General features: G+C 48.1%; 6 protein-coding genes across 8 annotated transcripts in view; 5 read left to right on the forward strand and 1 right to left on the reverse strand.

The window, feature by feature from the left end:
* LOC125949087 (RING finger and SPRY domain-containing protein 1-like) overlaps positions 1-3,305 on the forward strand; it is a 6,143-nt gene extending 2,838 nt beyond the window's left edge. Inside the window, exons 2-6 of the mRNA XM_049675784.1 lie at positions 485-818; positions 902-991; positions 1,067-1,184; positions 1,250-1,869; positions 1,938-3,305. Coding sequence (XP_049531741.1) covers positions 485-818; positions 902-991; positions 1,067-1,184; positions 1,250-1,869; positions 1,938-2,258 — 1,483 coding nt within the window. The 3' untranslated portion in view covers positions 2,259-3,305. The remainder of the gene's footprint in view (positions 1-484; positions 819-901; positions 992-1,066; positions 1,185-1,249; positions 1,870-1,937) is intronic.
* Positions 3,306-3,663: 358 nt separating this feature from the next.
* Positions 3,664-8,767, forward strand: LOC125949091 (protein phosphatase 1B). The gene is made up of 3 exons (XM_049675787.1): positions 3,664-4,230; positions 6,214-6,344; positions 6,420-8,767. Exon 3 carries the CDS (start codon positions 6,510-6,512, stop codon positions 7,581-7,583), a length of 1,074 nt encoding a protein of 357 aa, XP_049531744.1. The 5' UTR covers positions 3,664-4,230; positions 6,214-6,344; positions 6,420-6,509; the 3' UTR covers positions 7,584-8,767.
* Positions 8,768-10,430: 1,663 nt separating this feature from the next.
* LOC125959628 (uncharacterized) lies at positions 10,431-11,818 on the forward strand. Its single transcript, XM_049692455.1, has 2 exons — positions 10,431-11,552; positions 11,621-11,818. Exons 1-2 carry the CDS (start codon positions 10,431-10,433, stop codon positions 11,816-11,818), a joined length of 1,320 nt encoding a protein of 439 aa, XP_049548412.1.
* A 165-nt stretch (positions 11,819-11,983) lies between these two features.
* Positions 11,984-13,137, forward strand: LOC125949092 (metaxin-2). Its single transcript, XM_049675788.1, has 3 exons — positions 11,984-12,108; positions 12,189-12,780; positions 12,862-13,137. Exons 1-3 carry the CDS (start codon positions 12,063-12,065, stop codon positions 13,013-13,015), a joined length of 792 nt encoding a protein of 263 aa, XP_049531745.1. The 5' UTR covers positions 11,984-12,062; the 3' UTR covers positions 13,016-13,137.
* Positions 13,121-16,781, reverse strand: LOC125949085 (DNA-directed RNA polymerase III subunit RPC2). Its single transcript, XM_049675782.1, has 2 exons — positions 16,615-16,781; positions 13,121-16,541 (listed from the first exon to the last, which is right to left on the reverse strand). The coding sequence occupies exons 1-2, from the start codon at positions 16,681-16,683 to the stop codon at positions 13,206-13,208; spliced, it is 3,405 nt and encodes a 1,134-aa protein (XP_049531739.1). The 5' UTR covers positions 16,684-16,781; the 3' UTR covers positions 13,121-13,205.
* A 474-nt stretch (positions 16,782-17,255) lies between these two features.
* Positions 17,256-24,690, forward strand: LOC125952805 (protein artichoke). 3 transcript variants are annotated; one of them, XM_049682525.1, is made up of 8 exons: positions 17,256-17,397; positions 18,648-19,090; positions 19,182-19,342; positions 21,174-21,496; positions 21,577-21,779; positions 21,840-22,086; positions 22,160-23,994; positions 24,073-24,690. In XM_049682525.1, the coding sequence occupies exons 2-8, from the start codon at positions 18,951-18,953 to the stop codon at positions 24,512-24,514; spliced, it is 3,351 nt and encodes a 1,116-aa protein (XP_049538482.1). In that variant the 5' UTR covers positions 17,256-17,397; positions 18,648-18,950; the 3' UTR covers positions 24,515-24,690. The 3 variants fall into 3 exon arrangements, with proteins under 3 accessions (XP_049538482.1, XP_049538481.1, XP_049538483.1); XM_049682524.1 differs by having other exon boundaries at positions 17,325-17,624; XM_049682526.1 differs by having other exon boundaries at positions 17,325-17,467.
* Positions 24,691-26,441: the final 1,751 nt, after the last annotated feature.

Below are 26,441 nucleotides of genomic sequence, written 5' to 3' on the forward strand. Positions count from 1 at the left end.
GTGTTGAACGTTGTTAGTCACCGTTTTGTCGGAAATCGTATTGGCCTTTGCGGTTTGATGGACTGATAACGATAAGATGGTGGGCTAGAATGTTATCTGTTTCTCATCTGTAGCTGTGTGAATGATGTTTTTATAAACCGTTTGTAATGATAAGGATTTTATGTGTCCGAGATAATTTACGATAAAATTATAATAGCAAGAATGGAATGCATGCCAGTCGAACGCGGTGCATAGCTTGCCTTGATTGACGCATGGTAATCGATTATCCTGCGGTGCACCTGTAACAAAGTAGGTGACTCTGGATGCAACGGATTGTTCCTCGTCCATTACAGTATCGATTCAACATCAGCCAATCAATCCTATCGCTCTTCTCAAAGGACAAACTGGAGGGGAGGAAAAAGTTTCCTCCTCCAATGCCGCTTTATAATTTCCGATTTCGATTAAACTCTAATCGCTTACTATCAATCGCTCACACCTTCCGCAGTGAACCGGAGACACCCAATTCGATGATACTGTTGCACGACATCACGGATAAGCCATCCGGATGGATACAGCTGGTGAAGTCATTGATCCGTGTCGTGCCACTGGATAATCCGATGGGCCCTAGCGTAATCACACTGCTGCTGGATGATAGCCCCCTGCCTTCGAAGGATTCGGTGCTCGAGGTGGCCGATATGATAACACGCTCCATCCGTCGCACACCGAAGCGCGAGCGTAACATGTGCGTCATTCTGGGCTTCTTAGCGGAGCGTCTGGCCGGACCGTGTAGCATCTCGGTGCTATCCGACGTCACGCTTGGTTATCTGCTTGGAAATTTGGTACGTTGTGATGCACTAACCGATACAGCTGCCGAAAGCATTTGAAGTTAACCGATAACCAACGCGTTTCCGTTTTCCTTTAGGATGAAGGTATCCATCCGGATGTAATGCTGTTTTCGCTGATCGCCCTAGAGAAGTTTGCACAGACGAGTGAAAACAAAAGTACAATCCGGGTAAGAAAGAGCCCCCGTTAGTATCAGTAATGGATGAGAGCATATTTTGATGCGGTGCATTTGTTTCAATTCCAGCGAAAATTGGCGCTATTTCCGGACAATCCGCTCACCCGACTAGAGAGGCATACGTCGAGCAATGATTATACTTTGCGTCAGGTTGGATTCTGTGCCCAATGGTGCCTAGATAATTACTGTAAGCATTGTTTTGTTAGCGAATTGGTTCTCGATTTTAATCATTTTTCCGCTGTCCGATTTCAGTCCTCATCGAAGGTCGTCAGTATTCGTACGAGGTGGCCGATGTGAGCAAGGTGAATGTAATGCTCAATACGCGCGATGTTAGCGAATACTTGAAGATCTCTGCCGATGGTTTGGAGGCGCGCTGTGATGCGTATTCTTTCGAAAGTGTCCGCTGCACATACCAGGTCAGCTCTGGTTGCTGGTACTACGAGGTGCACATCATTACGCCGGGTGTGATGCAGATCGGTTGGGCAACAAAGGATTCCAATTTTTTGAGCCACGAAGGCTACGGTATCGGGGATGATGCGTACTCGATCGCTTTTGATGGATGCCGGAAGCTAATATGGCATAAGGCAAAATCAATGCAGCATACGCTCCATGTCTGGACGGGTGGATCCATACTCGGCTGTCTACTCGATCTCGACGCCCGTGAGGTACTTTTCAGTCTCGATGGTGTCGATGGTGAGGTGCAGACGCAATTGTTTGGATCCGGTGCCCGTGATGGGTTCTTTGCGGCCGCCTCTTTCATGTCTTTCCAGCAGTGCAGATTCAATTTCGGTTCTGAGCCGTTCGTTTACCCGCCCAAGAATCGTCCCTACAAGAGCTTCAACGATCATGCTGTGCTGAGTGAACAGGATAAGGTATGGGGATGAGCATACCTTTACGTCGTGTTTGCTGATAACACATTGCATTATCCATTTCGTTACAGATCGTTCTTCCGCGGCATCTGTTTCTGGAGCAGCTTCGAAAGTTGAGCGTGCGTGAGGATTCATGCACGCTGTGTTTTGACATGAAGGCTTCGGTACGGATAGAACCATGTCAACATCGTGGCTTCTGCACCAATTGTGCCGCCCTTCTTCAGTTTTGTCCTATGTGCCGGGCGGAGATCGTGAGCACGGTACACGAAGAGATCACTACCGATAGTAGCCCACACTCGGAGGTAGCACAAACAGACCCAATCGGCGAAGATGTGGAACTAACGACAACAACTACGGCGACGACAACTGCGACGACAACGGCGACGAACTGAGCACTCCAAAGGCAGGCGGACGACTTCTCTGGACTTTTATTGCATCGTTTTAAACACGTTTACTTCACCCATGCTTCTTGTGGGCATACTGCAGAAGCAATTGTGATACTATTCCTTAGATAGCTCTAGCGATAAGAATCAATCGAACAATCTGTACGGCCATTGCTGGAGAATGTTTTGGTGAGTTAAGCAATACACACGTTTCCAGGATGATACACCAACACCCGTTAGCTGCTGCGATCCTCACACGCGTAGCGTAACCGTAACATACGTTCCCCTTTATGGACCACATAGTCGAATGTATTTAGTGCGGAGAATTTTCTAATGCCCGAGAAACTCCATGTTAAAATTGTAACAACTTCTGGACGGTGTCTTCCTTTTGTGTTTCTTGTCAGCATGATCATATGTTTATCCAGATTGTTCTTCTTTTTAAAATATATGTTTGTCTACAACGAGCACGATACAAACGAGGATGAAGCGCATCATAGTTATACCTAGGGCACAAGTTCCGAAGACAATACAGAAGAAGAGCTATAACAAACTAGAAATCTGTAACAATCATCACACCTAGAAAGACGCCGCGTTGTAGCGTTGTTGTTGACGATGAGATTTGAGATGGCGAGTCACAGAACTCGTTAATTTGTAGGTTTATAAGAGGTATCAAATGTAGCTCGTTCTGTTTCGTTTTCTTCGCTGTAAATACGTTTTTAACTGTATTATTTGGCTGTTTTTGCAAGCAGACCACATTCTGTAAAACGTGGTACTACGCGGTACCCATTAGGCACATATTAGCAAATCACAAACTGGCTAGGAATTGATATGGTAGAATTGAATGAATGCGTGCGGGTAGTTAGTTGATGGAGAATTTTACAAAAAGTATGTGTAGTCCCGTAGGTTAGCGTGTTGCAGCTAGGCGCGATTGTATTCAACACGTGGTCTGCCAAGTCCGTAAGCGGTGTAAAAATAGCGTAACGAATACGACTGATATATTTTTGTACGCGCAAATCGAATGTGTAGAACGTGTTGTGTAAAGAAATAAATTTAAACACAAACTATCAAGCAAGAGTTCCGGTGCGAAAGTAAAACAGCGTCCGAAACGCACAACGTTTTGTGGGCAGTTGAACGAAAAAGTTGACGATATTTTTGAAAACCCTCTCAAAAGAGGTGTATAACAGAAAATTGGGAATTTCTCCGAAAGCGAATTTTAAAGTGAAATCCAACAAAAAGGCAAACTTTGTTAAAAAATTTCTAGTTTGAGGTTTGTTTCAAATTTCAACCCCGCTTGAAACTAGTACGTTAAGCACACAACCTTAAGCGGAGTCCTCATCGGAGAGCAAAAGCCTGTGACAAGCGAGGATATCGCCCTCTCTGTCTCGCCGCATATCGCTGTCTTTTTTTCGTCACTTTTTTCTCGACAATCGCGCGGCGTTAAAAAGTTAGAAAAAGTTCTACAAATTCTGGTTGTTTGATCGTCCAATAATGAAGTTCCTAGTCATTCCGAGTATGCTGGTAATCCCGAGCTGCGCTTACGAAAACCGTGGATTGTGAAGTGATCCTGTGATTGTTTTTGTTTTCAATAAGCAACGCTCGCTAATCGGGTGCTCCGCGAGGTCGCTGCCGCTTGTGGCAAAGTAATTAGCAATCCGCGAGGTAATCCAGATTCCTGTCGCCTCGATTATTGTTGCTCGATCGGAGATCACCAGACCAGCGCGGTGATGTGATAAGAGCCAAGTCGCTGTGTTGGCTAGCGAAACGGACGCCGGATGAGTTGTACCCTCCGGTCCAGTCTGCAGAGTTTGTTCCGCAAAATCGTTGTCACATCCCAGAAGCGGAGCCGGAAGCGAAGGCGCAGGAAGAAGAAAGCCTCCTTGCAATCTGCGAACCGAGGAAAGTTCTAGCGCGAGGTTCGGCTCGACGAACGCAGCAGGCGCGGGGAATCAAGCATTCAAGGAAAACTACTAGATCATTCCAAGTGAGTACTAGCGTAGCACCGATAAAAAGGTTACTACAACCCACCCTTCCCACATTTTCCCTCGATTGATCGCGTCGAAACGTAGCGAAGAATGGGTGGCAAACCTGCATCAGCTGTGAAGGACCAAATCGCTTGTCCTTGCTCCATCGAGGGTAACACAGGTGGTCGCCCTAGCACACTTTGTTTATTTCTCAATTCCGTGCAAGCTAGCTCGCGCTTTTGGTGTGGAGGACGATTTATGGAAGATTATTTATTTCATTCACCATAGTAACGAGCAACAGCAAGTAGAGGTGCAAGCCGCCGATTGTGGCCGTCTTGCTGTGACTAGAGGGTTTTCCCAAAGACAATTGTCCGGCCACGTAGTCTGGTTAGGGGTAGTGCTCCTTGCCAGCTGCATTCCTGTGTACGTTCGCAGCGTGGATTCTAACAAAGTATAGTTGTGTTGTGGCGTGAGTCAGTGGGAAAATGGATTTCCGTGACAAACATTAATTTCATTCCGCACAAAGCATCACCGAGTTCGGCGTTCCGCTGTGTCAGAATGTCATCGCAAAGGCTGACAAATACTGGCAAAAATATAGGTCATCTATCGTTCATTCAGGGATGACGATATCTTTCATTCATAAACCCACGTTGACTCATCTTCGATGCTGCTCCCGGCTGACCGACCACCCTCGGGATGATAGCATGCATGGGCATTCTCTCCGCATAAGTGCATTCGTCTGACGGCTCGAGTGAGCGGGTCCTCTTCAGCCATAGTCCTGTGGAACGCTGTCATTCATCACGTGGAATTATGATGTCGTGCCTTTCAAGCATGCATCAAGCTGCCAGTACGGCATCTTCATCATGTTTCTGCTGCGCATCATTGACAGGGATAATCTCTTGGCCCGCGAACAATGGAATTGCACACCGCAAAATCCTTCCAGAAGTGGGCAACCTCCGGTCCAGCATTATACGGTGACCAACGTCCTGCATCCTCTCTACAACGAGATGCCAATGGGATCGTTGCAGTATATCAATATGCATTTGATCCTGTTATTCCATGGTTACCGTAACATGGTTGCCAGGCGCGTCTGCTGGCTATTTAAAAATAATATTTCTTTTGTTGTAATCATTTAATTGGTTGGCAAAAAAGAAATTGTGTGTCCCATGACGCGGTCAAGGCAGGAAGCGGCAACTAGCGCATCAATCGAGCGACGAGTGCCCGAGAGGCACACGACTCTTTGAAGCTTGCCACTATTTATAGCCGATTGGAAAGGGAAAAAGAGGCTGTGCTAGCGCCGGTTGATAATTGAATTGTATGTAAACATGCGGCACTTTTAGCGCATTGCACGCTCTTTTCCTGCTACGGTTCATGGTTATGATGACCAGGACGGTTTTTTTTTTTCATTTTCAATCTGAGTAACTATTTCATCTAGCAACATGCGCTGGGCGTATCCGCCGGGCGCGTGATTCCAGTCCGGGTCGCACAGCCGCCCGCATGTGTGCGTATGGGCCGATCAAGCCGCAGTGCCGGAACTGGACGCGAAATCACGAATTTTACTTATTACATTGAACACTCGAGCCGTGTGATGTACGCGTTTCATTTTGTATCAATCTCCCATCTCTTATCGACTTATCGAAGCGACAGTAGCGCATGGCTTTATGGCTTGCTTCGTCGGATAACGGGCACGAGGTACGCTCACGGTCGGTGAACACCGATAATATGAGCTCACAGAGCAAAGAGCAGAAGAATTGGGAGATAATGCGCTAAAACTCATGAGATCATTCCTATTTTTACGCTAAAGCCTCGCCGTCCTGAGGTCTGTTGTGAGGTAGTAGGACAAACGCAGGAGCGAAGGAAACATTCCGATGTTCCGCATGAAGTGAAAGGGCATCAGCACCGATCTGTCCGTCCGTTCGTCTGTCCGTTCTTGCCATCATCATGGTATCAGTTTGATCAACTTCTCTCCCTCTCTCTCTAATTGTAATCTCTTTTCTTTATAGGCCCCATCACGTTGAAGGAGAGTCATAGAGACATACATTCTACATTTGTCAAGCTGCGTGTTACAAGAACCACGGGCAATAGATCATCAGTTGTACCATTGGTTTACCCCTGCCGGGGTCCGTAGTTTTGGGTTAGTAGCTTGAATTCGTAAATAAAACCACGGAATAGTTCATTAACTTCATTCCACTTCAATTGTCCATTCCAGATAGCATATTTCGTTTCGCCATCATTCCAGTCATTTGAATTTAAAGGCAGTACCACACAATACCACCACCCTGCGCTCTAAGGTGACACAATGGGTGCCTTTTTGGAGAAACCGATCACGGTGAAGCACAATGAGCGTGGCGAAGGCAATGGATTGCGGTTTGGTGTGGGCTCGATGCAGGGCTGGCGATGCGAGATGGAAGACGCATACCACGCCAAGACCGGGCTCGGTGAGAAACTGGAAGATTGGAACTACTTTGCCATGTTCGATGGCCACGCGGGCGATAATGTGGCGAAGCACTGTGCGGAGAATCTACTGCAGCGCATCGTCAGCACGACCGAGTTTAGCAACAATGATATTACGCGCGCCATCCACTCCGGGTTCCTGCAACAGGATGAGGCAATGCGCGGTATTCCCGAACTGGCATCCGGGGCGGACAAGTCCGGTACGACGGCCGTCTGTGCGTTCATATCGCGTGAACATCTGTACATAGCAAACTGTGGCGATTCGCGAGCCGTACTGTGCCGCAACGCGCAGCCCGTATTCACGACGCAGGATCACAAACCAATACTGCCGGGCGAGAAGGAACGCATCCAGAATGCCGGTGGTTCGGTGATGGTACAGCGAGTGAACGGCAGTCTGGCCGTGAGCCGAGCATTGGGTGACTATGATTACAAGCAGGGCACAGCGCTCGGACAGTGCGAGCAGCTTGTATCACCGGAACCGGAAATCTTCTGTCAGGATCGTGAGCCAAACGATGAGTTTCTGGTGCTGGCCTGTGACGGTGTATGGGACGTGATGAGCAACCTGGAGGTGTGTCAGTTCGTGCACAACCGGCTCCAGCTGTCCGATGATTTGGTCGAGGTGGCGAACCAGGTGATCGATACCTGTCTGCACAAGGGTAGCCGGGATAACATGAGCATCATCATCATCGCCTTCCCGGGAGCACCTGTACCGTCGGAGGAAGCACAGAAGCGTGAGCAAGCACTTGAGGCCATCTTGCGCCAGCGCATCGAGGCGAGACTGCAGCAGATGAGCGATGTGAACTTTGGCGATCTGCTGAAGGAACTCGCCAGCGAAGACATTCCCGATCTGCCACCGGGCGGTGGCATCTATGCCAAGTCTACCTTTGTGTCCGATGTGTTCAAGGAGCTGCATCCATAGCTAGCGGACCGGTGCGAGCCCGGGAATTACTGAGCCAAATCATCCGCCTCCCGGTTGCGTCGCACACGTCGTCCGCCGCCAACATTACCGCCGAATTATCAAACGGAAGCGAAAGAGGGCCATTCGGGGGAATGCGCTAAACTAGTATAATGGTCAGGAAGAACAGCAAGAAGCAGAACAGGAGAAGAAAGGTCCTTACGCTCCCTTTTGGGCCCTGCTTCATCGGGATCCTTTGACGCGTACTCCGGACTCTAGTATCGCCACGGTCTGCCGCCATCGTTTGAGCCCTTTGCTCTTATCGGCGGCCCGTGGTGCGGAGAAAACTAGGGCAAGAGGAGAAACTCTGATGCATTATAAACCTCTCTCTTCCTATTCCCCTTTCCCCCAAGGCTATACTTACCATGCATCTACCCCCATACGGAGGATACATACACACATACACATACACACAAAAACACACACACACACACACACACACACAACACGTAACAGAAATTGTAGTAGTAGCTAATAAGGCTGTGTTACATTGTTGCTGTTTAATAGAAGTGTAAAAGATGCGAAATCCAAAAGGCGAAAGGCAGAAAGAAGATATGTAGTGCTGCTGGTCCTTCCGCACGAAATCACACATCCCCACAGATAAGGTGCCAAGTCGTAACCGTCAGGAGAGATGGCTAGTGCTCTCGCTGGCGCCACCATCATCCCACGTCACGTAAAAGCCCGGGTATAGTTGTACAGAGCATCCACCGGTACAGACACGGTACTGCAGCCACAACAAAAAAAAGCAAACCCTCATCATACTACGCAGTAGGCGCCGTACGCTAGGAATGCCCTTAGAACAAGCCCTCTTGTCTCTGTCATGCTTTTGCGGCACTAGGCCACATACAGTGCGTTCGCCACCTCCCCGGAAAACAAATGCGCCATTAGAGTAGTAGTCAGCAGGGAGGGAACGTTGGTTTCTTGAAAAAAAAATTATTTACTTTTATGCTTTTTCGGAAACACAAATCCAATATGGCTAGCGTTTCTTTGAGTTGAGGGGGTGAATGATTTGATAACTCTAACCATAGTCTTACGTCTTCGTCATTTCAGTGACGCGTATTCATGATGAGATGGGCCCTTTTCTTTACTATTTCCTGTATTTTTATTTATGTTGAACGCGGTTGAATTACAAAATTATTTGATTAGTATGTTAGTGTGTTGTGATAGCGTTAGACGAATGCATTTCTTCTATTTTTATTTCCCCTTTTTAATTCTAATTAATATGATCACATCTGACAGCAAAGCAACACGAAGGGGGGGGGGGCATATTTAGCCTAGAGAGATATCGAGACTCAACAGTACACGATACGCATGCGAAAGAGCAGGGAAGACGAAGGAATTGTGAATCCAACAAAACTACCAAAATGTCACTCTCGTCCCCTCGTAGTAACCAGATTGAGATTGAGAAAAATCTATATAGTTTAGTCTGGAGGAGAATGGGCATCATTAAAAGACATTAATAAGGCGTATTGTAAGATAGTATTGGTAGAAAGAAATTGATTTCCATAACAAGAAAAACAAAGAAAAAAAAGACATTTTGCGAATCATTGCGTCACCGACACCGGGGATTGGTTCTCATCTCTTCTGTAGTCCTCTGTGGTTGCTTGGTTGCTCTTTCCGTTCCAAAAAAACAAAATCACCTAGTAAAGAGCTATTTTGTAACAGATAGCGATGGTGAATTAAAGGAGGAGGAGTTGCGAATGTTTGAAATGTTTGAAAATGACCGATCGGTGGCGCGAGCTGAAACTCACACATTCCTATTGTTACTGCGGCTGCGGCTTGAATCGATGGAAGCTGGAAGCGCATGATGATCAAAGCGATCAAAACGGGATTAGTATCTGGGAGGGGACGCAGAACAGCGTGAACTCGCGTGAAGAGGAGATAATAGACGCTAGAACACATTACTTCTGCATTTCTATGAGCATTTATCGCACCGATGGTGAACCAAAAACGGAGACAAAGGAAAGGGGGAGAAAGTTTTCGCGTTAGCTAAAAACGAGAAGGGGATATCTACAAGTGCCGCTGGTGCATTGAAATGATATCCGGCTTCAAGCGAACATTATCTCCTGCTCCCTGGTTATGAAGATCGGTGTGTACTACTTAAGGGTGGGTTTATTAAGGAAGCCAGCAGAAACGAAGCGAAGCACGACTCACGTGTGCTCAACAACCGAAACTATCGGAAATAGAGGAACTAACAGGTCGTGTTTAAAGCCAACTGTCACCTCGTGATCCACGTGTTCCACCACCCCCACACGAGCTGAGAGAAGAAGCTGCTGGAAGTAGAAATCCAGAGCATAGATCCCAGGGAGAAAGAGCGATAGAGAAGGAGGCCGCAAAAGAAAGAGAACAAAACAAAATAGAGTTGGTGTTTTATTGCTAGAGACCGTTTGTAATATGTACTTGTAACCGAGAGTGCGTTGTGAGTTGCTGGTGGGGCTCCCCGTGGCGTGTATATCACAAGCAGAAACCCTCATGCATTCGCTCACGAAATGTTCATACCAATTTCCCTGCCACCCCATGATTATGATTTGCCCCAAAATGATTATTTATATTTAACCAAACTGTTAACGTTTCTGATTATCATCGAGGATCTAATAAAATGTCGGCAGCCAACCGCCAGATGGGGGATGCGCTGAGTGAGACATGAGAACAGGAGAGAGCGAAAGTGTAGTGAAGGCGTGACGGAAATGGCGGAAAATGAAAGTTTTAGTCGCAAATTGTATAAATACGAATGTCCATACCCTATCTCGCTTCAGAATTAATTTATTCTTTACCCCGTTGAAGTGATTGTTACGTTTTAAGCAGGTGGCAATGCAAGCGATGAACCGGTGCACGATCATCATAATGCTGTGCTGTGCCGTTCGGTGGTTAGGGCCTACGCAGGCTCTTGTTCTCAGTGATGTGATACCTCGAATGGGCCGGGACCAGTTGCAGGACACTAATGCAACGGAGGTGAATCGCAGCTCCGATTCGACCCGTCTTACGTTTGAGTTCGTTATTGAACTCAACCGACTGATCAACAGACTATCCTCGATTCCGGCAGCAGACGGTCCATTGAGCGCCCCCAAGAAAGCGTACGAAACGGAGAAGGAGTGGACGAAAACGGAGCAACGGTTAGAGCAACTTGTACAGCAGAGTGCCAGTAACGATCACAGCAATGATACATCGTCGATGGAACACCTCACAGCGGCCAGTGAAGCATTTCGCAAGCATAAGAAGGACTTTGAGGGGTTACTTTCGTCGAACGATAGCCGACTTCGAGCGGTCCCGCTCGCACTGGCAGTGAACTTTGCGGTTGAGGATCTTAAGGAAATCACGATCGAATTGCTGCACCATCTGGAGCGTGGCAGTGGCCGCGTGGTGGCTAGCCGTGCGCACGGTTCGGCGACGACAGTATCTTCCTTCCTCGCCTTCTTTCGCCGTAAGACCGATGACACGAAAAAGGCATTCGTAACGCAAGTGAACCTAACCCTGCGCCGTATCAAGGCGCGGTTAGCGGAACTCGACACCACCCTTGAACTGGCCATGTACATCAAGTTCCTTACGAATACACTAAACACGCTCAAAACCAATATATTGACCAGTCTTGAAATGGCCTACATGGATGTTAGCGACTCATTGACGACCGAAGGCAACAACGCGGATACGAATTTGGCTGGGGGTCTGGCAGAACTGTTGAGTAGCGCGATCGACCCGGAGACGCACCCTTCGATCTATCTTGAACGGTGCCTTACACGCTTCGTCTACAATTACTATGAACAGTCACGTGCCCTTGGTAAATTTTTATACTGCGTTCAAACAGAACCCGATACGTTGGACTCGCTAGTAGCGATCGCTGTTCCGTTTCTGGAACGGGCCGTAGTATCTGATTCGAGCATCACACAGCTAATATTCATTTGCTCCTCGCCAGATTCTACGGGCTGCGAGAATAACGTAAGTATCTACCGATGCCGTACATCATTAAATGTCGGCTATTTACTGATCGTTTTCTATTGTTTTAGTTTTTTCATGATTTGAGTGTTACCGACACCAGAGAACTTCGGTACAGCAAGTTTGAAGAGCTAATCAGTGCGGAGTTAATGCTGCTTGAGGAACGTGTTAAAACGTGCACGTCCTCTATTCCCCACGTCATGGAAGATTTCGCTAAGGCAACTCAGGACAAGTTTACTACTTGTTTGACGTCTGGGAAAATAGCCTGAAGCAGATCGAGTGTGCTGATTGTAGGGTCTAATAAATAAAACTATTTATTTCTATCGATGGCATTTTCAAATTTGTGTCTCCAACAACACCACGTGTTGCATCGAACGTTCGCCGCGCGCCAAATCCTTTTGCTAGTATTGGTTTCAGCCGCCTACTACGCTTGTAGCTGTCACCTGGTTTGTTGTGATTCGGAATTTTACATAATCCGGCGTTCGGGAAATCGGGAAATCGCGGCCTCCTGCAATGTCGACCACGATCGAGAGTTTCTTTCAAAAGGCGACGACGGCCAGTAAGTATACTCCTGGACACGTGCCCCTCGGACATCCTTCCGTGACTCTTCCGTCCGTTCTTTGCATTCCGAAAACCCAGCGATGAAGGAGTGGCCACGGGATGCGGTGCTTTACCAGCCGTACGAAGAGGAGCAGATACTGTTGGCGGAGAATGCCAGCTGCCTGGCCGTGCGTACCTATCTGAAGATGCGTAATCTGCCGACGGCACTGGAGCAGCGCGCGAACGCCGAATTCATCTCCCCCGGGGGGAAACGCACGAAACTTCCGGTGCTGCGGGTTGAGAATTTTATCTACGCCGAGTTCGATCACATCGTGACCTTCGTGGATCAAAACTTTGGCAAAACACTGAGCGAATTCCTGTCCCCCGAGGACAAGGACGTGATGCGCTCGTCGATCTGCCTGGTGGAGCATCTGCTAACGAACGCAGAGCACTACGTGAGCTGGTCACTGCCGGAGGTACGCGAAACGGTGACGAAGCAACGCAACGGTTGCGTATATCCGTTCCCGCTGAATCACGTGCAAAACTGGCGCAAGGAGGCGGCCGTCAAGCGACAACTACGTCTGACCGAGTATCATAATGCCGATCTAGCGAAGGTCATGGAAGTGGTGCATCATCTGTGTCAGGATCTGAGCTTCCGTTTGGGTGACAAGCGGTACTTCTTCGGGGATCAGTAAGCAACGCCTCCTAGACCGTAGCATATTTCCAACCTTCATGCCTCATGAAAACGATCCTATGGCTTCTTTGATTTCAGACCAACCGAATTGGATGCGCTCGTGTTCGGTCATCTGTACAGCATCATCACCATGCCGCTGCCGAACAACGAACTAGCGAAGACGGTATCGCAAGAGGAGAATCTGGTACAATTCTGTAAAAACATCGACCTGACGTATTTCCAGTTAAAATGAGCTGTAACCCTGAACCCGGGCGACCTTTTCCGCTCCGGAAGGAGTATTTTCTTTGTTAATTATAGCATTTCTCAAACGTTGAAACATGAAACTGAAACTAAAATGGCCTAATTCATACAAATATGCATGCTTTATATCGTTAAACATTCGTGAAAATTTATAATTCGTCTGTCCTTGGTCTTCGCTCGCATTAGTAGTTTTGCAGCTTAAGTCGCGGTACAATGTTCATGCTGGTGAGTTCCTGGAACAACAGCTTGCAGGCGTAAGGCATCGAGATTTTAGAGACACTGGCCGACGAGCGGCAGTTGTGACACCAGGAAGAGTACGCCAACCGGCCGCACACGTTGCAAACGTCCACATCGAACGCATCGGACGAGATCATCAGCCGCTCCATGATCAGCATACTCGCACCGTACGAAATCAAACAATCCCGCTCCATCTCACCCAACCGAAGGCCACCCTCGCGACTACGGCCCTGCGTTGGTTGGCGCGTCAGAACGGCACGTGGACCTCGGGCACGGGCATGCATCTTATCTTGTACCATGTGCTTCAGCTTCTGGTAGTAAACGGGACCGGAGTAAATGTACACCTCCAGCGGTTCTCCGGTGATGCCGGAGTAAAACACATCCTTGCCTAGATAGTTGAACCCATTCTGGAACAGCTCATCCTGCAGATCCTGACATTTGGATCCACCGAAGGCGGTACCGTAGTGGAATTTGCCCTCTAGCACACCCGCCTTACTACCGAGCAGCTCGAGTGTTTTACCGACTGTCATACGGGAGGGAAAACCGTGCGGATTCATCACCATATCCGGTGCCATACCGTAATCGTTGAAGGGCAGATCTTCCTGATCGACAATCAATCCCGTTACACCCTTCTGACCGTGACGAGAACTGAACTTATCGCCAATCTCCGGACGACGCGTCTGGCGTAGCAGAATCTTTACCAGAAACTCTTCCTCGTTGTTGGTCGATACGAGCACTCGTTCAGCGTAGCTCGGTTCCGTGCCCTTGTACGTGATCGGTACTGCACTGTAAGCGATTGGCTGTTGGCCTGATTCCTTTTGCTCGATCGGATTGTTGGACTTGACCGCTGGCATCTCCTTGTTAACCATCGTTTGCTTGCAGACAAGTCGTTCGCCCGGTGATACGATTCCATCCGTATCGAGACACTCGTGCCGTGCGATCACCTTCCCTGTGAGCGAGTCCTTCATCGGGCCCATGATGCGATCGAACGTTTGATTGCTGTACCGCTTGATCGTACATTTGCTGTTCTTGTACACCAGACAGCGACCGTAGCCACGATCGATCGAAGCTTTGTTGAGGATCAGCGCATCCTCGATATCGTACCCGGAGTAGCTCATCACCGCCACGGTAGCGTTCTGACCGGCCGGAAGTTTATCGAAATTAGTTAGCTCGATCGTGCGCGATCGTACCATCGGTGTCTGCGGGTACACGATGTTGTACATCAGCGTATCGATACGGTTCTTCTGATTGTATCCGATGATGCCCATCGCTTGCTTACCCATCGCACACTGGTACGTGTTACGGGGGCTCTGATTGTGGTGCGGGTACGGTACGAGTCCGGCGCAAACACCGAGCAACGTGAACGGTTCGATCTCGAGGTGAGTCGTCTTCTCCGGATCAATGTCACGCTCCTGGTACGCAATGAACGAATCGTTTTCCTCGTTTACATCCAGATACTCGATCAGACCATCGTGCAGGAAGTCATCGAACTTGCGCAATCCCAGCTTCAACTGCTCGATATGTTCCTGCAAAACGAGCGGAAGTCCTGCCTGCACGATGATATACGGACGGCACAGCCGACCACCGTCGGTGTGAATGTAAACGCAGCGCTGCGTGAACGATGTGTGAATCGAAACGAACGCCCCGATCAGTCCACGGCGTCGCATCATCCGGAACACTTCCACCAACCGTCGGTACGCGATCGTCACGCCCAGTATGTTGCCGTTAATGAACACCATAAACACCTTCGGATTGTTAATCGTTTCACCACCAATCAGGCGGATATCCTCCACGCCGGCATTGTAAGCGAGCCGTATGACCGGTTCCTCGTCGACCTCCGTCGTAATGTGCGTCATGAGCGCAAGATTCTTCACCAAACCGCACGCTTCACCTTCCGGTGTATCCGAGGGACACAACATACCCCACTGACTTGGTTGCAGCGATCGTGGACCGGACACTTTGCGTGTCTTTTCGAACTGTGAGTTAACGCGCGTCATCATGCCGAGTGCCGAGATGTAGCTGAGGCGCGACAACACTTGCGTCACCCCGGCACGTTCCATTTTGAACCGCTTAATCGTCCAGTTACCGGTGGAAATGGCCGTCTCGAGCCCAGACGTGATCAGCGCCTCTCGCATATGCTTTCCGACATCGAACTGGGCGGCCTTGATCTTGGGGATGTTTTTATCGGCGATCATTTTCAGCTCCCAGTTGAAGCGCTTCAGCAGATCCTCGAACATCAGTGAAAGCAGCGATCCGGCCAACTCGAGCCGCTTGTTACCATAGTAATCACGATCATCGACTGCGCTCCGGTCAAGCTCGGCAGCCATGACACGACGGATCATCAAAGCAACATAGATCGCTTTCACCTGAAAGTTGAAGCTGCGCACCGGGACGTGCGCCAAGATTGTGGTCGCTAGTAGATCACGGGCCTCATCCGCTGTTGTCCGGTACTTGGTGGCGGCCGTTGTGAACCGCTTCGCGATCAGTTTCGATCCCATATACTCCAGGGCACGCTGCTGTGTGTACACCTTGTGTTTAGCCGCTTCCAACAGTGACGGTGCGAACCGTTTCTGCGTCTCCTGATCGATACCGACGAGCTGCATGATTTCCTGATCCGATGCCACACCCATCGCCTTCAGGATGATCGCGACCGGAATCTCCTCCGTCATCGAGTTGTGCTTCAGGTAGTAGCGACCGTGCTTGCTGTACAGGATCGTACGCGATTTCTTCTCGTGCGTCGAGCTCGTCACCTGGCATTGGATCAACCCGTTGTAATCCTCGGTGATCATCTTGTTCCAGCTCAGCTGCTCCTGGATCAAGATCACCTTCTCGGTGCCACGGATAATGAAGTAACCGCCCGGATCCATCGGACACTCGTTCACCTGCGACAGTTCGTAGTCCGATTTGCCGTTCAGGATGCAGTTCGAGGAGCGCAACATAATTGGCATCCGGCCAATCAGCAGTCCATTTCGCACGACACGTTGCGTACCACGCGTATACTCCACATCGACCGTGATCGGTGCCGAGTAGGTCATGTCTCGCAGCCGGCACTCATGCGGGGTCGTCGATTTCGTGTTGTTGAAGCCCTCCTCCACGTCCGGTTTGCCAACGTGCACGTTCAGGTATTTCAAGTAGAAGCACGGATCGGCATCACTCTTCACCTCCTGGTTGGCTTGCACGATCTTTTTGATGTCCACATTGATGAAATAGTTGAAGGCATCGATGTGCTGCTTCACCAAACCCTTCACCTGTAGAAACGCCGGCACCAGCTTCCATTTTTCCTGCAACGACACCGGCGCCGGAGTTAAAAGAAGATGAGATTAAAAGAAGCAACACCACCCGGAAAACGCTTACCTCGAGCGCTCGTTTCACTTTCTTGTAGCCCTTGCTGTCCTCACTCCAGGCTTTCTCGTCGGCAAACATGATGCCGCAGGCACCAAGCTATCTGCAATACGAAAAGGTTTTATCCTTTTGCGATAAATTTAAATTCTTTAAACACTCGTGGAACCTGCGGAACGTGGAAAAAAAGTCCGGTTTTGACGTTTCAGGCGCCGGGAATGTAAACAAACACCAAGTACAGTGCGGAACAAAACGTGTACGGACCTCCGATAGAAATTGGATTTTTTTTACAAAAAATAAAATATTTCATTATTTGAGGCGTTTTATACTGAAAACTTTGGTTTCAGCGATGAATTTCCGTTTTCAAGAAACATATGAAAATATTAAGTTATTTACAGTTGCGGCTAGGATAGCATAATTCGCTTCTGCATAACCGGATTCAGGGTAAAAAGGGAAGGAAAACCCATTTAAATCCCTCCATCGCCTCATCAAAAAGTATTTTAATCTCCCTACGGTAAATAAATATATTTTAACGTAAAAAGCCAAATGAAACCTCCCTAGCCGAAGCAAACCTACGAAAACATCAACTACTAGCTGCACCACGCGAAGCGATCTTCAAATTCTCTGCTCCTACCTTTTGGTACGATCATTCGCAACAACTTGCACAACATCGGGCCTCTGTCCAGCGTTGCACGAAACCAGGCAAACCAGTCCAATATGGAAGGAATACCATGGGGCTTTTAGTCGTACTTTCACATTCGTTCGGTTCAGTTCGGTTTCACTAAACGCAGTAGAAATGTAGGTCTAATTTAGTTGATCTTCTAGCTGACAGTGACCATTCCCTCCAATCTGTAGACAGCAGAACTGAGTGCGTTATGTGTTGGATTTAGTTTCCGTGTCTGATGCATCACCATAACGTCCTTGATGGCTCGAGCTGCCACTGCAGCTATTCGATTGTGCAATCCAAAGCCCAATATTTGCACGATCATTTGGCAGAGAAAAGGAGGACAAAATCGTCTCATTCGGTAGTGATTAATGTGATGTTGTGCGAATACCCTGATGTCGTGCGTGTGTCCGCAATATTCGCCTCGAAAACATCAACAGCAACGTAACAAGGCCTGTTAGTTTCCACCAGCACCAGAGGCAGCGGTGGCAAGTGAAATGAATAGTGTGTTGTGCTCCAATTAATCTATTCGCGATTGTCGATGGGCCAGAAAGCCGGATCGGATGAAAAAACCCCGCATTGTGTGTGACAGAGCCAGCCTTTGGTGGTGGTGCAGAAAAGTACGAAAGATTGCAGTGAGCGATAAGTGACGAACCGCGAATCGATGATGAACAACGATCAGCGTGAAATGAAGTGTGCTTGTGACGAGCGGTGTTCGATCCATCCACTAGTGCAGCCTACTAGCAAGCGCGTATGCTAATGAATTAAATTAATAGGCTCATGTATATGGTCAATTGCGGTGTTTATGCGCAGAAAAGAAAGTAATTATGTGATCGACGGACGTTGTCTTAGCATGGATCTTATGAAGCGTTTAAACCCATCGTTTACTTTCTATCTCTCGATCGATTGCACACACAGTGCCGTCATGCAGATTGAAGCCTAATTACTCTCCGATCAACTGTTTTCTTTCGCCGCAAACTGTAGTTTAATTTTCCGTATAAAATTAACGTTGCTTTCCTAATTACTCAGGCAGGGTACAGGGGAACCGTCTGTTCTAGGGCTTTATAATCGCAAACATCGCGAGCGGCCAATCTTCATAATGGTTGTCACGAGCGATTTGTTTCGAGTAATTTTCAATGGTAAATATTCGCTATGCAGCCGGTAGGTTGGTAGTTTCTAATCGAGAAAGGCAATCGAATCGATGGAGGTTCTTCGGAATAAGAGCCCCACGCTGATCGTGATCGTTGAAGGTCTTTTCACCATACCGATTTGTCACACCAGCTGCACTCAAATGATCCGATAGTAGTAGGCGAACCAGCCATTCTCTGGTGTGCTTGATCGATTGTTCACGATATGATGTGATTTTACTTTCTGTTTCATCTAGTGTCCGCAGCGTAGCCGTGGCTACAGTATATACCGGTAGGGTGAAACCGGAAAAAAGGTTAGCAACGGGTGCGCAAACCAGTGCTCAAGGTCAGTGAATAATGGCTGCTCCACCCATTGGCGTTGGCTATTCGCCCCGCGCTGGCATGCAGGCGCCAAAGTGACCGTCGAATGGAGCGGGATTATTCGAACGAGAAAAAAAGAAGGAAAGGAAACCCAACGCATGTCGCTCTGCCTTTGGCATTTTAAAAGACTTGACAACCGACAACTTAAAAACAAGGCGACTCAGTTAGTGGTGTGAACAATGAACTACCAACGGTGGTTGGGCGGGAGTGGGTTAGGTTTAATGTTGGGTTTTTGTACCCTTTGGTTGTCGCTGCTGGTTCTACCAAGTGCCCACGCGGAATACATACCACCCGGACCCAAATACAAATGTCCAGAAAAGTGAGTATCGTAGATCGGTGAGCGGATACCCAAACACACAACTACGATCACTGCGACCAAATTATATGATCACAATTATCTTTCGCGCTAGACCAAAGCTGTTTTACCCTTGCGTCTGCACCCACGGTACGGACGATGGAATTTTCATCCAGTGCGAAAACTCCAACCTGGCCAGCCTGTCCGTCGCCTTCATTAACCTGGCCAGTACAAACGTACCGATCGAGAAACTGCATCTTAAGCGCTGCAAGATAAGTAAGTATGCCACCGGTGTGGGATTATGCCACTCACTCCGAAGATTCCAATCAAACGGCTGACCTTAAAACTTGTGCATTTCGTGAGATAAGAGCATAAAGTGCGTTACACCATCTGCACGCGCCACCGCCGGCACAGAAGACTGCATCATTGGCAAATGCGCTCCACATCGTGCAAGGCGTAATTGCGTTGAACGCTCTGGTTTCTACCAGTGCTTCCTACACTGCATTACGATCGTACACGATCGGTAATGCTCTATTTGCTGACCGCAACTGTTTAAGTTTGGCAAACGTGTATGCTATTTACTCTGATAATGACCAATCATTGTCTGGCTAAGTCTAAGAGGAACCAACAACAAAGTACTAATATAGCTGAATCAGAGTTGTTGAGTCCAATATCTAATCGGTTAATCCAAACCGCTAGTATGATTAGACGAAGGGAGAAAGTTTTTGTCAAATATGCCCTTATGCTCGATGCTGTTTGGATGAATTACAATCACTAGCGAGTACGCAGATCGAGGGTAACAAGTGTAATTGGTTTGTATTCACTCCTTCTCCTTCATCTATTTCACAACCCATTTCCCGTTTGCTAACTACTTCCATGGGATAGCTGGCTAGTCCATTCGTGTACTCAACGTACCCTCCACTCGACACAGATACCGCGAGGCGGAAGAAGAAAAGCAACACGATTTAAGACAAGCCAGAGAAAAGCACAACACTCTGGCGTAACGTTCATAGCTTTCTCACCGGTGGAATCAAACAATATCAACCGGACCGGTAGGTTCGCCCAGTGTGGTTCATTGTGGCCACCATTAACCGTGGGAGATTATGTTGTGTGACACGTGAACACGCTCCGGTAGCATTGTGGGTAGCAGATCAAACAACTTCATTCATATGATATGGGTCATGCGTTTCTGGGGAGGGAACTGATCTTAGATCTTGTTGTCGAGGCTACATATGAGCCTTTAACGGAAGCCTCTTTCTTACCAGAATTAATCCCATTTGTCTACCAAGCTACCACGAGAAAGCGGTGCATCTGTCATCAGAAAAAAGGCGTTAAATTATGCGCTCAATGCTGGCGTTAAGGAGACCAGCATGCAAATAAGATTTCAACGAGTGTGCGCAGGGTAGCCCATCGGTAGCCATATTTTTGTCGAGGCCATGTTTGTTGTGCCGCCGCCGTGAGTCCCGCGGTGCCCCACATGTTGAGAGACTGTTTTTGATTTAAAAGTGAAACCAGATTCCAAATTTCTCCACGAAAACCCGGGGTAGCCCTCAGTCACCTGCAGCGTGGGGTCTTTTGCCTTTCCACTTCTCAACCTCTCAATCTTTCCCTCAGCATCTTTTGCACCTATAAAGTCCGACTATAAATTTCTGTATTTTTTTTTGTTTAAACGCTCCGCTGATTTGTTTTGCTACATGCTTAATGTCCCTAAAACCGGCGACAGCTCTCATGAACACCTACCTTTGATAGTTGGTTCCGAAAAGGGCAGTGCAGTACTGACAGCGGGCGGTTCCGGTGGGCTGAACAGGAAAGGCTGAAACAAATTTTACAAATTCCTTGACATCGGCACGACCCTTGACGGTCCATCGAGTGGAACCACTCGTAACCGTACGGCCTTTCGTTGACATGCTCGATTGACCTGCTGATGGATGGAAAATGGATGGTCAACAGCAGCCCTTCGCTGCACCGCGCGAAAACCTCATAAAACCTTTAGACGTCTTACTTTCAATGCACACCATCCCTGGCCAACGTCATTCGTGTGAAATGCCATACTTATGTGTAGCTCAGATTTAGTCGAATAATTGAGACATTTGATTCTGTTTCATAGAAAATCTGTTTGGTACGCTGCTACATAAGCTTCCAGTAAAGCACCTGCATATCATCGACACCCCGTTGGTCACCATCGCCGATCATGCTTTCTATGGCATCAATGATACGCTACAGGAGTTGCACATTGTCCACAGTGAGATGACAGAGTTTCCAAGCGATGCGCTCAAAATTCTCGGCCTTCTGAAGGTGCTCATCATCGATGGGCATCGCATTGAGATACTACCAAAGGGTGCTCTTGGTGGGGCCCATTTCGAGGGAACACTGGAGAAGCTCCATTTCATTAATGGTCCACTGGGAGAGCTTGGTCAGGATGTGTTTTCGGTAAGTCACCGGCTATAACGATGCAGTTCTTCGCATCATTTCGCGCTGCTTCAAATCTCTTTCTCTCTCTCTCTCGACAGAACATGAAAAAAGTGAAAACCCTTGACCTCCATGGTAATCAGCTGACGGCACTGAAGAAAGGCCAGTTCAAGGGAATGCGCGAAGTGGAGGTGCTCGATCTGAGCTACAACAATCTCACCAAGCTAGACGCCACGCACGTGTCCGATCTAACGAAGATGACCTGGTGTAACGTGTCGAACAATGCGTTAACGGAAATAACGAGGTAAGAGAAACATACGATCGAGTGATCGCGGTATTAACACTCTGTTCGTTGTTTTCACAGAGGAACATTCGCTCGTAATACCGTGCTTCGGGTAGTGAATATGGCTTCCAATGCCATTCGCAAGATCGATGCCAACACGTTCCGCGGTATGCGTTTTCTGCGGCGGCTCTATCTGAACGACAACATGATCAGTGATGTGGGGCGTGGAACGTTCGGTTCCGTCACACGTATTGGTTCGATCGATCTGGCCAGAAATCGTATCAAGAAAGTCGACTTTCAGATGTTTTTCCAGCTAAACTATGTTGAGGTACGTAGTGGCTTCACCTGCTTATGCGTGACAGGCGATAATAACCTGTATCATTTGCCTTTCTTCCATGCAGCTCATCAATCTGGCCGAGAATGAGATCACGGAAATACAGAAGGACGCATTCAAGGACCTCTATCTGACGCACATAAACATCTCCCACAATCGACTGGAAACGATCGAGCCCAAATCCTTCATCAACTGTGCCAACATGACGGTTTTGGATCTGTCACACAATCTAATTCGCTCGATACCACGCACCGCCTTCGATGAAACAACGTACGCGACCGAATGGATCATGACGCACAATCTGCTCACCAACATGACCCAGCTGCCGCTATCGAACATGACGGGACTAAAGATTTTGAACGTTTCCTACAACAATCTCGTGGACGTCCCGAAGAACACCTTCCCAAAGTTGTACGAGCTGCACACGATCGATCTATCGTTCAACAACATCTCGCACATCTATAATGCCGTCTTCCAGAACCTGCTCTCCCTGCGCAACCTCAATCTAAGCCATAATTCGCTTGAAAAGATTGGTCCGTCCACGTTCGGTACCCTGCACACCCTGCTCGAGATGGATTTAAGTCACAATCAGTTGCGAGACATTGCGCGTGGGGCATTGGCCAAAATTACTGGTCTGCGGTTCCTGCACATGCATCACAATAAGCTCGAGAAGCTGTTCCAGATACCGATCTCACTGAACGAGCTCGATCTGGCGCACAACGAGATCGCCGAGGTACCGGAGAAAACATGGCCTACTATGAACTCGTTGCTGGTACTGAATCTAAGCAATAACCGGCTCGCCAACAACCTTGGTCGCGGTAGCTTCGCGGGGTTGCTAACGATGCAGCGGCTTATGCTGGAATCGAATGGAATCTCGGAGATCCCGCGAGACAGCTTTGCCGATCTTGGCACGATGCAGTATCTCTACCTGGATCACAACAACATCACCATCCTACCGAAAGGTGCTTTCGGTAGTTTACCGATTCTGTTCGAGTTGCAGATAACCAACAATGGGCTGGAGCAAGTAATGGAACGTGCCTTCGATGGTTTGTTGCAGCTGCTCACGCTCAACATGTCCCATAATGTGGTGCGCACGGTACCGAACGGAGCATTTCTGGGGCTTGTATCGTTGAGAAGGCTGGATTTGTCGAACAATTTAATCACCACGATCGATAACAAAACGCACGGCCTGCTGGAAGATTGTCTCAGCTTAGAGGAACTGAATCTAAGCCACAATCGGATTAGTTCCCTCACGCGAAAGACCTTTCCCTCGAATCCCTACATTCCGTACCGGTTGCGATCGGTTGATCTCAGCTATAACAGTATGGCGATCATAACGAACGATCTCAAGATTGGTACCGCAACAGTGCATCACCTGAACCTTTCGCATAACAACATTAAGGAAGTGCGACCAGGTGTTCTCGGCAATCTGACATCACTGCGCACACTGGATCTATCGTACAACGAGCTGACAAAGGTGGACAATGAAGTGTTTAACATGCCGCTCAACTTCACTGCCCTCTATCTGCATCACAACAAGCTCTGGAACGTTTCCTATGACTCGTTGCTACGGTTAGACAATCTTACGATGTTGGACTTGCGAGCGAACGAGTTAACTCGTTTCGAATCACCGGTGGTCCGTAGGATGAAGTCCATCAATTTAACGGTGGCAATGGGTGAGAACCCACTACACTGTGACTGCTTCTTGAGACCTCTGTTCCATCATCTTCGCTCGTTGCCATCGATCGGCGAGTCATATCGAGAGCTAACATGTGCCACACCTGCTTCACTTGCCAACGATCGGGTTACGAATGTGACCGATGAGCTACTCGTATGCGTTCCGGCTGTAGAGGATGATGCTTACCGACCACTACCAGATCTGCGGTTCCGTGAGATTGCCTTGTAAGTAATGCCCCTGTGAAGGTAAACATTCCCAGGACTAACATTGCAATTGATTCCCCCTTTTTCTCCTTCACACAGCTACCGAGGACAGCTCATCGTGAATTGGTTCGTGGCGGCAACGTCCGATGTGGCCGATTTCTACGTGTACATCCGAGATCGAGCGAATCGAATCATCGTCGAGCGCACGGTGGCATACAGTAGCCGTTCGACGGCGATCGATGGAACGGACATTCGGCCACAAGGTGACCCCCAGCTCGAACTGTGCGTGCTGGCCAAGAGCAGTGATGGTGCGATCAATTTTCTCGACAGTCAGTGCGTTCCACTGCCGGAGGATTTGGATGCCATCCAGCGGAAGTACCATGCACAGTACAATTACAAACTTCCCTTGAGTCTGTCCAAGAATGGAGCAAAATCGGGGGCAAGCTGTGATACGCGGACGCTTCTTAGCTTCCGCCGGGTGACGCTGGCATGCTTGGCAGCCCTAGCGCTAGTGGCTACATCAATGTTACGAACGCTTTAGAGAATAATTATTTATCATAGTCCGTGAGTCCATGAGAAATCAAGATTGTAATAATGAGATTGTATACGTAGCTAGTATCGTGTTGATTACTGCCGTACCTTGGTTGGTTGTTATCAGTCTATCCATATCTTTATCCGAAACGGACTTTCACCGGGCACAGTGAAAAAGAAGAGTCATTAGCGACTATTAGTCGATGCAGTTGGTGTAAATTTGAGAGTTTACGCTGATAATGTTGTGGTTGAGGTCTTTCCTTTCGTTTTCAGTAGCTCAAGGCACGTGGCTCGTGACGTGCTTTGACATTCACTTGGCCTGCAGGGCATCGCCTACTAGACCGTAACCAAAATGACTGCTACGAAGGCTATCTGCAGTCCACAGAGCGGATCGCCGTCATTTTGCTGCGATGCGGAACGAACGCTCATCCCAATCACAAACAAAGTCTCGCGATATTTGTGCAAAAAAAGAGAAGATGATCCGTGGTTTTTCCAATCGGAATTGCGTCCATCGTGACGCTCGTTAAGTGGCTGCTCAGTTGGAAATAATGTGCCACAGGAAGCATCAGGTGTTCGTGTTTCCGAATTGCTAAACCAAGGCTCCATTACAATAAATATATACACAAGTGAGTGTTGATTTACGAGCAAAGTTACAAATGACGGGCTTTACTCTTGCGAAAAATTAATACTAACCACAAATGGCAACGATCACCCATCAGTCATGGTTTGTAATGATGAATCCGAGCCACGTGCTTGTTAGCAATTTTTAGTTCGTTGTCTTATGCGCAAAGTTACTTGCTTTGAATATTTCTTTGCTGAAACGCCGATGAACGTTAAATCGCCTTGCGTCTTTACTAGATAGTTTGCTAAAGAAGAAACATATTCCTTTAATACCAACTACGATAGCTCATCGCAACATGAACGCAATCAGGACCAATATTTACAAAATACATTTGCCAAAGAAAAGAAATATATATAACTTTCCATTGTGCAAAGACGCTGATAACGACAATACCAACGTGCGCCATATTCTATGCTGGTGGTGCACCAGCAAAGGGGAACAAAAGAAAGCAGTCGAGAAAATCCTCCCTAGAAACTCAACTCGTCGCATGGAATCACAACGCTTGCCCGCCACCGCGAAACGTGGCCCATCGACCGACGTGGGGCGCGTGAAGTGACGGCGACGTGATTGAAGAAGATTGTTTTCCTGTTTCTTGCGCCGCATTCACCGTTCGGAATCGGAAACAAGGGAAAACAGAAACTCTGTCACCGAGCAGGAAAAACATTCGTCACCATCGCACGACAGAGATAATGGCGAAAGGCGGCTGAATCAAAAGAGATAATACATTTTCTTTTTTACTTTTTCTATTTTGCTGTTCCATCGTACTGGTATTGTTGTCAGAGATCCCATGCTGCTCGTAGCATCAGCTCGTGTGGATGTGGCCAACGGTTTCGCAAGATGGGTTCTGGGTGTTGGGTGTTTTTCCGTTTTTTCCGGTTTCCGGCTTTGTTCGGTATGCTAACATAATATAACCTCCCTCGCTTCCTCGCCCATTTTGTCCGTATTTTACACGACACCAACCGAAGGAGTTATATATTTTCGAAGCAATAATGTTAACACAACAACGACGAAAGTACTAGCACGCTTTATAACACCAAGATCGAGCTTAAATCGCGTTGACTTTTACTACTTTATACTGCAATCAACATACTTCTCGGTTTGATATTGGAACACTACCAACATAACATGGACCAGCGAGCGCCAGCAGCCATTGTGTCTCCCTAGCCAAACACAGGCCAGGTCTTGCATTCATGTGGAATGTTTTATTATATCCTCTCCCCGGTACACCATCACTCCATGCCACGAAACTTCGTTGAATCGGCTGACAAAACGAAGAAAACGATTTTTCTCCTCCTTTGTACAACAGTCGGATGGG

The sequence above is a fragment of the Anopheles darlingi genome, chromosome 2 (assembly GCF_943734745.1).
Source record: "Anopheles darlingi chromosome 2, idAnoDarlMG_H_01, whole genome shotgun sequence".
In the NCBI taxonomy this organism is placed as follows: domain Eukaryota; kingdom Metazoa; phylum Arthropoda; class Insecta; order Diptera; family Culicidae; genus Anopheles; species Anopheles darlingi.

What these genes read in the sequence shown, in the direction of transcription:
- LOC125949091 (XM_049675787.1), top strand. Translation starts at nt 6,510, where the DNA reads ATGGGTGCCTTTTTGGAGAAACCGATCACGGTGAAGCACAATGAGCGT.
- LOC125959628 (XM_049692455.1), top strand. Translation starts at nt 10,431, where the DNA reads ATGCAAGCGATGAACCGGTGCACGATCATCATAATGCTGTGCTGTGCC. An exon ending in CTACGGGCTGCGAGAATAAC is followed by an intron (nt 11,553 to 11,620) that starts GTAAGTATCTAC and finishes CTATTGTTTTAG; the next exon opens with TTTTTTCATGATTTGAGTGT.
- LOC125949092 (XM_049675788.1), top strand. Translation starts at nt 12,063, where the DNA reads ATGTCGACCACGATCGAGAGTTTCTTTCAAAAGGCGACGACGGCCA. An exon ending in TCAAAAGGCGACGACGGCCA is followed by an intron (nt 12,109 to 12,188) that starts GTAAGTATACTC and finishes CCGAAAACCCAG; the next exon opens with CGATGAAGGAGTGGCCACGG. An exon ending in CGGTACTTCTTCGGGGATCA is followed by an intron (nt 12,781 to 12,861) that starts GTAAGCAACGCC and finishes CTTTGATTTCAG; the next exon opens with ACCAACCGAATTGGATGCGC.
- LOC125949085 (XM_049675782.1), bottom strand. Translation starts at nt 16,683, where the DNA reads ATGTTTGCCGACGAGAAAGCCTGGAGTGAGGACAGCAAGGGCTACAAG. An exon ending in AAGTGAAACGAGCGCTCGAG is followed by an intron (nt 16,542 to 16,614) that starts GTAAGCGTTTTC and finishes GTGTCGTTGCAG; the next exon opens with GAAAAATGGAAGCTGGTGCC.
- LOC125952805 (XM_049682525.1), top strand. Translation starts at nt 18,951, where the DNA reads ATGAACTACCAACGGTGGTTGGGCGGGAGTGGGTTAGGTTTAATGTTG. An exon ending in GCGTTAACGGAAATAACGAG is followed by an intron (nt 21,780 to 21,839) that starts GTAAGAGAAACA and finishes TTGTTTTCACAG; the next exon opens with AGGAACATTCGCTCGTAATA. An exon ending in TCCAGCTAAACTATGTTGAG is followed by an intron (nt 22,087 to 22,159) that starts GTACGTAGTGGC and finishes TCTTCCATGCAG; the next exon opens with CTCATCAATCTGGCCGAGAA.